This window comes from Trichosurus vulpecula, chromosome 5 (assembly GCF_011100635.1).
Source record: "Trichosurus vulpecula isolate mTriVul1 chromosome 5, mTriVul1.pri, whole genome shotgun sequence".
Taxonomy (NCBI): Eukaryota; Metazoa; Chordata; class Mammalia; order Diprotodontia; family Phalangeridae; genus Trichosurus; species Trichosurus vulpecula.
In genome coordinates this window covers 284,306,163-284,318,856 of record NC_050577.1, presented here as the reverse complement: position 1 = coordinate 284,318,856, position 12,694 = coordinate 284,306,163, and the positions used below count along the sequence as shown (strand labels likewise).

The 12,694-nt window shown below is 38.3% G+C and overlaps 1 protein-coding gene across 1 annotated transcript in view; it reads left to right on the top strand.

The window, feature by feature from the left end:
- The window catches only part of PKP2 (plakophilin 2), a 151,301-nt gene extending 143,513 nt beyond the window's left edge, over positions 1-7,788 (top strand). The window contains exons 11-13 of the mRNA XM_036759443.1: positions 2,086-2,275; positions 4,947-5,034; positions 6,593-7,788. Of these exons, the coding sequence (XP_036615338.1) occupies positions 2,086-2,275; positions 4,947-5,034; positions 6,593-6,661 (347 nt within the window). The 3' untranslated portion in view covers positions 6,662-7,788. The remainder of the gene's footprint in view (positions 1-2,085; positions 2,276-4,946; positions 5,035-6,592) is intronic.
- Positions 7,789-12,694: the final 4,906 nt, after the last annotated feature.

Genomic DNA, 12,694 nt, shown 5'->3' with positions numbered 1-12,694 from the left:
GATTCCTGCCCATGACCTCTCATAAATCCTCTGTAGAGAATCTCCCCAATGAGCTAGAGACCTTCCTTTGATTGAGAATTTTATAGATACCAGTGGAACACCTTTATTTTGACATAAAAATAATTTGTATGTCAGTTGCATTTTGAAAATTGTAGAGTTAGGTACCACATCATACCTATCAGATTGGCTAACATGACAAAACAAGAAAATGATAAATGTTGGAGAAGATGTGGGAAAATCAGAACACTAATTCATTGTTGGTGGAGTTGTGAACTGATCCAACCATTCTAGAGAGTAATTCAGAACTATGCTCAAAAGCCTATAAAAATATGAATACCCTTTGACTCAGCAATACCACTTCTAGGTCTGTATCCCAAAGAAATCATAAAAATGCGAAAAGGACACATATGTACAAAAATATTTATAGCAGCTCTTTTTGTGGTGGCCAAGAACTAGAAATTGAGGAGATGCCCATAAATTGGCATTGTGGTATATGAATGTTATGGAATATTATTGTGCTGTAAGAAATGATGAACAGGAGGACTTCAGAAAAACCTGGAAAGACTTAAATGAATTGATGCTGCGTGAAGTGAGCAGAACCAGGAGAGCCCTGTACACAGTAACAGCTAATGTGTGAAGACTGACTTTGATAGACTTCTTTTTTTGTTTAGTTTTATTTTATGTTTTTCTTTCTCATGGTTACTCCCATTTGTTCTAATTCTTCTATACAGCATGACTAATGTGAAAATATGTTTAATAGGAATGTATATGTAGAGCCTATATTAGATTGCAAGCCATCTTGGGGAGGGGGACAGCAGAGAAGGGGAAAAAATTTAAAACTTATGGAATGGATGGTGAAAAATAAAAATAAATAAGTTAAGTTATTAAAAAAAAATTATGTATACCCTTTGACCTAGCAATACTACCACTCTGTATCCCAAAGAGCTCAAAGAAAAAGGAAAATAGACCTGTATGTACAAGAATATTTATAGCAACTTAGTGGCCAAGAACAAGAAATTGAGGGGCTGCCCATCAATTAGGGAATGGCTGAGAAGGTAATGGTATATGATTTGATGGAATGCTATCGTGCTGGGAAGACCTGAATTGATGTAGAATGAAGTAAGCAGAACCAGAAGGTCATTGTACACAGTAACAGTGATACTATAGTGATGATCAACTGTGAAAGACTTAGCTACTCTGATCAATACAATGATCCATAACAGTTCCAAAGGGCTAGTGATGAAAAATGCTATCCATCCCCGGGGGAAAACTGATGAACTCTAAGCACAGATTGAAACATACTTCTTTCACTTTCTTTATTTTTCTTGCTGTTTTTTTCTAACATGACAATAGAAATAATAATGGAAATTTTTTGTATGCCTTCATTTGTATAATTGGTATCATATTACTTGCCTTCTCATGGGTGGGGGAGAAAGGACAAAGGAGAAAGGGAGGGAGAGAATTTGGAGCTGAATTTAAAAAAAAAAAAAAAAAAAGAATGTTATGGGGAGGTGGCACAGTGAATAGAACACCAGCCCTGGATTCGTGAGGACCTGAGTTCATATTTGACTTCAGACACTACCTATGTGACTGGGCAAATCACTTAACCCTGATTGCCTCATCAAAAAAAAAAAGTTAAAAATAAAGTCAGATATTTTTTTTTTAAGATCTAAGATGAAGCTGGCTCATTTGTGCTAATTTTCCACTAACTAGTTTCATCAGTCCCAAAAGGGGGCAAAGAAAAAACTCCTCCATTCACAAGCCATGATAGTTTTACTCTACTCATTCGGCTATATTTATTTTATATCTGTTGTGTAAAGAACACTGTATCAGATGTTTTTGAAGATACTAAGAGACTTTCTACTGTGAATGTACATAAAATCTAATTGGAACAGAGGAGCAGACTTAGATGAAAATGAATAATTTAAAGAAATATAAATGAGTACAAATACAGTTTTGTAAGAACCTGTAGTGAAGGGATAAGAACTATTATTATATGTTTCATTATTACATAAATTCCAATTTGAGCTTAGATTTTTGTGATATAAGAGAATGCTTTAACCAAATATTTTGCTTATCTTACAGCTAGGGAAACCTTACCTGATTTAGTTTCCATAATTCCTGACACAGTGCCAAATTCTGATCTGCTCATTGAGACTACAGCTTCTGCCTGTTACACTTTGAACAATTTAATCCAGAATAGCCAGCAAAATGCACAAGAGCTTTTGAATACTGGAGGCTTTCTGAAGATTATAGCTGTCAGCACGGGTGATAGGTGAGTCATGATCTTGGAGGAGACCTTAGAAGTCATCTGTTTCAATTTGACATATTAATGAATGTTTTCAAGAATTCTCAATAAGTAAATACTGGTCCAGTCTCCTTGAATGCCTCCAGTGATGGTGAATTCACTGTCAACTAAGGCATCCAATTCTATTTTTGTTACTAAATTTGTTACTCCTTATTTGGAGCTGCAATCTGCTTTCTATATAGTTCTTTTTCCTCCGTGATTAAGATAAACGATTATAATCCCTCTTCCAAGTAAGAGTCTTTCAAATATTTGAAGGTAATGAGCATGTTCCTACACACACTCCAAAGTTCTTTGAGTAGTATTTTCCCCATATATAATGGACTAGATCTTTTATGACTAGCAGGGGAAGGGAAAAAAAAGAAATAAGCATTTGTATAGCATTTCCTATGGACCACACACTATGAGGCAAATAGAGGTGAAGTGATTTGCTCAGGGTCACATAGCTATCAGGTGTCTGAGGCTGGATTTGAACTCAGGTCTTCCTTTCTCCAGATCTAGTGCATTACCTAGCTGCTTCAAACAGAAATAATTGGAAAATATCTAGCCTAGGAGTGGAGAAGTCTGTGGCCTTCTATGCCCTTGGATTCAGCCGTTTGACTGAGTCCAAACTTTACAAAGCAAATTCTTTTATTAAGGGGATTTGTTCTGTGAAGTTTGGATTTAGTCAAAGGGCTGCCCTGGAGGACCTAGAGGGCCACATGTGGCCTCAAGGCCACAGATTTCCCACCCCTGCTCTAGCCCCTTCATCCCAGATGCTAACACAGCCTATCCTTTAAAAATCTCTAGGAATCAAAATTCTAAGGTCCTATTCTAGTGTTTTATTACACAAATATGTTGATTTGCCCTTGGGGGCCATAGTTGTAACTTAAAATCTAACTGGGCAAAATGGGAACACAATTATTTTTTGTATTAACAGGACCCTAGAAATGGTCATAGAATACATACAAATATAAGTGAAGAGGAAGGAGTAGGATATCAGCTAAGATCCAGGTAACCTCATATGGGACAGTGGACCGCTAATGTCTCAGTGTGGTTTACCTACTCTAATTTGAAAAGTTGACATCATTCCACCTGATCCAGAGGCAGTGGTAGGAAGGTGTAGGGGAAATATGAATAACACATAAATCTTGTTTTCATGGCTTTGTTTATCATGTCCTCCCTGAAGCCTTTTTTCTGGATAAGAGAGTATTTTGCCATTTCAACTATTCCATTAGCACAAATCTCATGCAAATGAGATAGCAGTCATAGATTCAATTCCCATATAGACAGACTCACTAGTAGTGCCATTAACATCACACATTCATGCTATTTGTTACAAAGGGGACTGGGTATGTATTACCTCCAATCCATCTCCATCAGGTGATAGAGAAGAAGGTAAGAAAACGTCAAAGCCTATACCCTATTACTTTTGGTTAAGTAGTACCAGCCCCACATTAATGAAAGTACAATTGCCTCCATTACAGCCTCCAGTTATTTGAGGGAGTAGTTCTGATTCCTATCACTGGGCCAAAAAAAAAAGGCCCCAAATCACTTAAGACCAGTTTTCTATTTCCTAGATTGAAGCTGAACAATTCAGAACAAAACTGATTGTGGCAGGGAAAACTGAGGGATTCAGTAAGCCAACAAGTACAGACATTTCCATGTTAGAAAAATCTGGCTTATGGCATGCATGTGAACAAAACTCTATAAGGTAACATTATTTTAATAACTTAGGCATATAGATGTGACCGTCACAGGGAAATAAGCTATCATTAATAGAAACTATTTGAATAAGTGAAGCTTACTACATGTTATATGCAAGAAATGAGTATGCTATTTACTTACCTATTTATTTACTTATTATCACTAAGAGCCATTTAGTAGCAAAAATTCACCCAACCTCCACAGATCAAAAACCTAATCCAATTTTTTCCCTTTACCTTCTCTGAATTGGAGGAAAAGGCAACTACATCCAGAATAAGAGAATAAGAAATCACTGCTGCTCCTGGTAGTAGTTGATGGTAATAAATCATAGATTAAATGGTCTTTTTGTGGACTAGCCTTGGAACCTAACAAATATTTGCAACATTGTTTCCATGGGAAAATATATTCTAAACTCCAACTGTATGACTGAAAATAGAAACTTGTTACAACAAAACCCTCCTGCAAATCAGAAATTTCCTGTATTTATTGGGTGTTGAATTATACTGTACTGGGTACTGTGGGAAATAAATGTTAGCACATTCAAACCTCTTTAAAGTTTGCAAAGCACTTAAATATATTTTATTTGATCTTCACAACCACCCTGGGAAGTAGTTATTATTTTCCCCATTTTTAAAAGATGAGGGAAATGAGACAGAAGGTATGTGACCTGCCTACAGACTGGGCACTCTAATAAGCATCTGAGGCAGGATTTGAAGGTAGGCCTCCCTCACTCCAAGTCCAGTACTGTACCACCTACTATAATAAAATGAAAAAGAAATGCCTCTTGTCACAGTGGCAAAGAAGAATTAACAGTTAGAAGTTCAGATAAAGATGAGCAGTAAGAAGCAGAGGGCCTATACATTTGCCAAATTCTATAATTTGCATAACTTTTTTTAGGGATCATAGATCTTTAATTTCTCTTTTAAGAATTTTCTCCTTTCCTTTTCTTTTGCAGCTATGTCTCCAACAAAGCTAGTAAAGCAGCTTCTGTGCTACTCTATTCCCTGTGGTCTCACACTGATCTCCACAATGCCTACAAGAAGGTAAAACAGCTCAAAGGAATTGGATCTATCTCTACAACCCATGGTCCTCTTCTGCAAATCAGCAATCTAGTGACATAGTGACCTAAACAAATCCTTTAATTTTACAAAGGAGGAAATTGAGGCTCAGAGAGACTAAGTCACTTGCTCAGGGTCACACAGGTTATAAGCAACAGAGCTAAGACTGTGGTAGGTAAAGGATGAAATGATGAAGAAACAAAGGTTTGAGCATGCAAGCATTTCAATTTATTATGCATGCCAATTGCCTAACAAATCAGGACCAATTATCTTCCTCAGCTGTGGCACTGGACCCTGAATATAAAGGAAGACAGATTTCTATACATTAAAAACAATTGAAAAAGACCAAGTAATAGGGAAAAATGGAACATTATGTGATCTGATTTCTAATTGGAGGAAAGATTAGGGACTTTCCAAGTTGGAAAGGGGAAAGCGGACAGGTACAATTCCCTGAAATCAGAAAAAGAATTGTCCCACTCCTTCCCCCAAGTATCTGGAAATCAAAGGAACATGGAAACAATAACTGATGGGTATGGAGCCACTTTTCAGATGTGTGGGTTACTTGAGAGGTATGATTATGAGAAAATTCCTTGCATCAATATTAGAATCTGATTGGGTTTCTGATCAGCATAACCTAGGTCCTTAGTTAAGGGTTTCTAAGCAGCATATAAAGGTGGTCCAGCTTCCCAGCCATGCAGGGCTAGATTTAAACAATGGAATTCCCACAAGTGAATAGTTTCCTCACAAGACAGAAATTGGACTAGAGCTATAATTGAATAAAAAAGGAACTGAGCTAGCTCCAGAACTGAGTCACAAGATGGAGTCAGTGTGGTTCATTCAATTCCCACCCACCACTTGCTGTTCCTCAGTTACCTTAATTTCCCCCTTTTGATTCATGGGGGCAGCCTCAAATGTGTAAGTTCTTTCATATTTCCATAATCGGAATTTTATGTCAGATTACAGATCAAGCTACTACTCTATTCAGGGCCCAGCTTCTCCATTTGGTAGATAAGTCAAGTCTTTCACTTTTCCTTCTCCCTTTAGCTATTTGTCCTTCGTGTCATTATCCCTCTACTAGAATGTGGAGGAAAAAGAAAGAAAATACAACTTAGTATAGGCAAGCCAGGTTTACTATTTGTTGTCTGTTCTGATATATTTGGGAGCTTTAGGGGGAAAAGATAAATAAAATTATATTTGGAGTTTTTCTGTGGATTAAAATTTTCCATATTCCTTTCCTCTGTCTCCCTTCCCCACAATGATTGAAAATTGGCTATATGGTGAAATATGGTAAAAAAAAAAATGGCTATATGGTACAATTTTATTGTATTGCCCTAACATCTACAACCTTTGAAATATAAAAATTTCTAGAGTGGTAGTCTTAAAAAAATTTCACTTAACTAAAGAATTTCACTAGTCCCTTGGAGTTCCCTGCCTTGGATTTAAATTGTACCTCAAAGAGGGCTTAGTGTTGTGGAATGCACAATATCTCCTCATTTGAAAGCTATTGTTATTCATAATGTCTTTTTTTTTTCTTATCTCAAAGGCTCAATTTAAGAAGACAGATTTTGTCAACAATCAGACAATCAAAGCCTACAACTCCCTTAAAGACTGAGAAAAATGAAATGATGATAGTAGAGACAGCCAGGACTGCATCTCTTGTGAGAAAACCATGTTTTTTAGTATCTGTCTCACCAATGGTCAACTGCATAAAGTCTCCAGAAGAAAAAGACTGATTTTTATGCCCATCCCAGAAGACCCCCTCCCCAAAAGCCTGTCTCATTACTTAGCCTTTCCTCTTCTATTTGCATCTTGTCCTGTGTCACTAGAAAAGGGAGAATCAGAGAATATAGTACTCGGTTTCTGCCAGAACACTTTTGCAAGTTCACCTTTCACCACTATTGACAACAGCTTCTAACACCACAGACTATTTGGGTACAGGGGTATTTTCCCCAGGTCATCATCACTGGACTGGCTACACTTTCTTGCCTTCTCCATCTTGACCCCAAGGGAAATCAAGTCAACTCTGTACCATCCTCTTCTCTCAAGTCCATTGCCCTGTCAAATCCCAGCTTCTGATTATTCTAGACATTTGCTGATTTCACTTCACAGGAAGCTGAAGAAAGTCTCCATTACAAGCTTGTTACACGATCTCAACTAGGTCTTTACCGCACCAAGGCAATCTTGTTATACCACAGTCGATTCATTATCCTTTTCACCATGGCAGATATTTTTATCCCTTTTCAAACCTTCCATGGCTCCCTCTCTCCCCACCCTCTCAGCTGAGAGCTTTGCTGCTTATTTCACTGAAAAAAAATTGAAGCCATTTACAGAGAGCTTCCTCTTCTTCCCTATAATCATTTCATATCATTCAAATGCCTTCTGCCACTATCTTCTCCTTCATTTCTCATGAAAAGATGGCCCTTCTCCAAGGCAAATACCTTTCTGTGCACAAGTGATCCTATTCCATCCCATCTTCTTCAGCAGACCTCTATCAGTCCTACTCTCACTAATTTTTGATCACTCTCTGCCTACTTGGCTGCTTTCCTACTACCTACAAACATACCTATGTCTCTCTGATCCTCAAAAAACCCACACTTTATCTATCTGTCCTATATCTCTTCTTGCATAATGTCCTTGAGAAAGCTATCTAGAATTAGTGCCTTTGGAGCAGCTAGGTGGCACAGTAGAACACTGGCCCTCAAGTCAGGAGGACCTGTGTTCAAATCTGGCCTCAGACAGTTAACCACACTTACTAGCTGTGTGACCTTGGGCAAGTCACTTACCCCCAATTTTCTTGCCTTTTTTCCTCCAGAAAAAAAAAACAGAATTAGTGCCTTTACTTTCCTTTACTCCCCCCCCTTCTCAATTCATAATTCAACCAAAACTTCGCTCTCCAAAGTTGCTAAGGATCTCTTAACTGCCAGATCTAATGGCCTTTTCCCAATCCTCATCCCTCTTGACTTTTCTGCAGACTTAAAGAAGCTGCACTGCCCATTGCCCTCTCCTCCTTGATATACCCTTCTCTCTAGGTTTTCATGACAGAATTCCTCTTTGGTTCTCCCTTTGCCTATTTAGGTGCTCCTTCTCTGTCTCCCTAGCTGGATCTTCGTTCAGGTCAGACCCACTAACTATCTAAGTGACCTAGGGCTCTATTCTGGGCCTTTTTCTTTTCTCTGTCCATACTGTTTCACTTGGTAATCTAATCATCTCCCATGGATCTAATTATCATCTCTGAGCTTCTCAAATCTTCTTATCCAGCACTAACCTCTTTCATCTACAACTACCTATAAGACATTTCAAACTGGATATCCCATAGAGATCTTAAATTCAACATGTCCAAGACTGAACTCATCTTTCCTAAAAACCCTCCCTTCTTCCAAAGTTCTCAATTTCTGTAAAGCATAGTACCATCCTCCTAGTTATTCAGGTTCAAGATATAGGTGTCATCCTCATCTCCTCACTCTTACCAACCATATCCAATCTTTTGTCAAGTTTTATTGTTTCTACCTTCATAAAATCTCTATAATATTCCCTCTTTCTGTACTCTGACACTGCTACCACCCTAGCTCAGGCCTTTATCACCTTGCACATGGACTACTTCAATAACCTGTTAATTGGTCTGCTTGCCTCAAGTCTCCCTACTCCAATCAATCCTCCACTCATTGTCAAATTGATCTTAAAATGAATATCTGACCATATTACACACACACACACACACACACACACACACACACACACACACCCTTATGCCTTCTATTCAGTAAACTTCAATGGCTCCCTGCTATCTCCAGTATCAAATATAAATATAAAATTCTCTGTTTGGTTTTTAAAGCCCTTCACAACCTGGTCTCTTCCTATCTTTCCAGTCTTCTTACATCTTACTCACTTCCATGTACTCTGATCCAATGACCCTGGTTTCCTTGCTGTTCCTCACACAAGAAACACCATCTTCAGACTCAGTATTTTCATTGGCTGTGCCCTATGCCTTGAATAATTTTCCTCCTCATCTCCACCTCCTGGTTTCCCTGGCTTCCTTGAAGACTCAGCTAAAGTCTCACCTTCTATAAGAAACTTCTATCCATGCTCCTTAAACTTAGTGCCTTCCCTCTGAGACAGCCCCAAATCTATCATACATACGTGTGTGTGTGTGTGTGTGTGTGTGTTGTTTGTGCATAGTGGCTTGTATGTTTTCTCCACCATTACACTGTGATCTCCTTGATGACAATAACTGTTTTCTGTCTCTCTTTGTAGCTCCAGAGCTTAGCATAGTGTCTTAACTATGGAGTAGGAGATTATTAATAAATGCTAGTTAACTCACTCACTAATTTATCCTAGCAATGAATAGTAGGAATTAACATTGTCACCTTCCCCCAGGAGTCTCCTGATATGGGACTGTACATGAATATTAATGGAATGGACAAGGAAATAAGCTATTAAGGATTTTAAACATTTGAAACATAAACTTTTTTTTCCTTTTTCATGTTTTATCATACCTATACACATTTCTGTATCCTTGAATCACAGGTATCTTGTTTGTTTTATATAATGTTGAATCAGAATGGAAATAGTAAAATTGTAAGAGAAATAAATTAAGTCCAAATCTGCAAGAGGATATTCAACTCATTGACTCTTCCTCTCTTGTATGAAAGAATTCAATTGAGAAAACCACTTAAGCCCTATTTACAACCTAGACCATTACATCACATTGAAAACCACATGTGGAAATGAAATAACAATGGAAAATTTCCAAAATTATCAGGCAGAGAAAAGCAATCATGGTTATGATATGTTTTGTATAGTGTGACATTTAAAAAGATTCAAGAGACATTGTTTCTGGGTAATTAAGGCCAACAGGTTATTAATAAAAGGATGGTCATTTGGCCATCTCTCTTAGACCAAAGACAATCATGGTAGGACTCACAGTTTACATACCTTTTAAAATAGTAGTTGATCCATCAAATAGCAATCAAATCTAATTGGTTAACTGTGATTGGAGGTGGGGTATATTGAAATGAAGGGCTGAGTATCTCTTGGATAGGGAAAGTATCTCTATACCAGACCACCCATAGCTTTAGGTTGTCAATTCAAAAAATATATACTCCACCCAAGTCTAAGAAGAACACAATGGGCTTCCACACCTTAAATTCTTGTAAGGTTGGGTGAGATCTGACCCAGACTGAGGAGAATTAATGCAATGTCATTATCAATAAAGTCCTTCTGAAAAAGAACTGAACTGTTATAGGAGATCTCTGAAACTGCCCCCAAATTATTGGTTATTAATAATCATTTCTCACAATAGACACATGTAAATGGAGTTATCTTCCCTTATTTCATATGAGAAATTTAAACAATGAATTTATGGCAAAATTCAAGTTGGAATAGTTCTAATATCACAGTGACAGTCTAAGCCAGGGGTGGGAAACCTGCAGCCTCAAGGCCATATGTAGTCTAGATCGTTGGATGCAGCCTTTCGAGTGAGTCCAAGTTTTACAGAACAAATCCTTAAGGATTTGTTGACACAAACTTCTGTGGAGTTTGGATCCAGTCAAAGGGATACACTTGAGGACATAGATAGCCACATGTGACCTCAAGGCTGCAGGTTCCCCACCCCTGGTCTAAGCTATCTCCTATCTAGCCCCTATCCTAGGATATATATATATATATATATATATATATATATATATATATAAAAGGAAGAATGGGAGCTATTCCTTTCTAATTGGGTGGGGGAAAACAAGGAACACGATCTTTTATCCACGGCAGGGTAAAACAGCAAGCAACCTGGCACACCCAGGATGGTCTGCTAGGACAGGTTCTTTGATCTGCTGTCCTAAAGGAAAGGCAACTTTTAAAGAGGTCAACAATATTACTTTAGTTACATTCACTAGTTCAGGGGAAAGGTCAGCATCCTGAATGTGGAGAAAATACAAGCAGAGAAATTAGCACAGAGATTCAACAGACAAGGCTCCAATTGTCTGAACAAAGTAATATAACCAGCTACATATACCACCAGATAGGGGAAGCACTAACACCTGGGGGCAGGGGAGGGTGTCTTAGCAAACCGGCTACTCAGAGTCCTGTCCAGGGAATCAAAATGTCCTTCTCATGAGCAAGCCCCCAAAGCAAAATTTCAGCTCAGAATATATATACACTTTTGGCTTAATAGGCTCAGAGCCAGAAGGTATCACAACCCTCTATTGGTAAGTAAGGTGGGACTTTTTTTTTTTTACTCTTTTCTCTTTTAGCACTTATTTAATCAAGTACCTTTGATGAGTCCGGCCTTTGCTTCTTTGATTGGATCAGGAGTCTTTGATGACCTCCTTGCCTCAAGGGAAAGCCCTGCTTTGTGTGGGTTTGAATGACACGATTGTGATGCCAGAAACTTTTAGGCCACATGGGTTTGAGTACCAGGTTTGTGATGCTTTTGGGTCATGTGGGTTTGAGTCTCACATTGTGACACCCTTTGACCCTGAACAAGATATGTAAACCCAGAGGTTGGTGTTCTCCCTTAGGGCTCTCAGTCACTGGTAGAGTGGCGTGGGACTCTGGGCAGCCATTTTAAGAGCCCCTGGCTTGTAAATCCAGATGTTGATGTTTTCCTGGTAACTATGAAATGTGATTTGGTCAGTTTATATTGTGTATGTGTGTAATTTGTTTGTATTTGCTCTGAGGTTCAGGTTGCTGGCTTTTCCTCCTGAACTAAGTGAATGATATTCATATGTTGGTTAAAGTGAGATTGTTAACTTCTTGAAGTTACCTTAGTAAAGCAGATCAAAAGAATCTGTGTTAGCAGCCTTCTGTGTGCTGGTTACTGTTGGTCTTTCACAGCCACAGTAGCTACTAGCCAGATTATTGCTACACCCTCATAACTCAGTGCCTAATTATCTTAGTACCAAAAGGTGTGAAAGCCTTCCTACAAGCAAGCCTCCCCCTAAGCAAGCGCCTGGGTCATTTTAAGGAGGCTTAGGCAAGTTCCTCCCCCAATGGGCTCTATGTGACTCAGGATATATCACAGCTATGACTGAACATATGTGCTCACATAGGCCTATTAATGGATGGGGAACATCTTCATATTTCATTAACATTACACAAGTAAAGGAGGGAGACAGCATTTTGAATTGAACAAATACCTCATTAAGATTTTACTTAGTTCTGTATTCTGAGAACAAGATCAAGCCATTTATCCTCATGGGACCTACGCATCGGTCATTTTAAGAAAAGTAACCCAAGAGAACTTTATAAAGGGGAAAAAAGGTGATTTAGAAAACTGATAACAGGAAGGAAGAAAAATGCTGCTGAATATTTGTGTTTATGCTGTCCTAATATTAAATAGGCTTCTATTTATAATCCACCGAAACAGCTGGAAAAGGAACAGGGGCTCTTTCACTGAACTCATCAAGAATGTCTGATTCAGCTCATAAACAGCCTAAAGTTGAGTAACTGAGGCAGAGAGCTGAGGACCCACAGTTCTGTCACCCAAATTAAACTGGGGTGTTGTAAAACAATGCTATGCCACTACTGTACCTGTGTAAGACCAATAACATCAGTACATAGGAGGGCTGCTAGCACAGGTTCTTTGATCTGCTTTTCTAAAGAAAGCAACTTCAAGAGGTTTATAATCTCACTTTAATTAAACATACATATA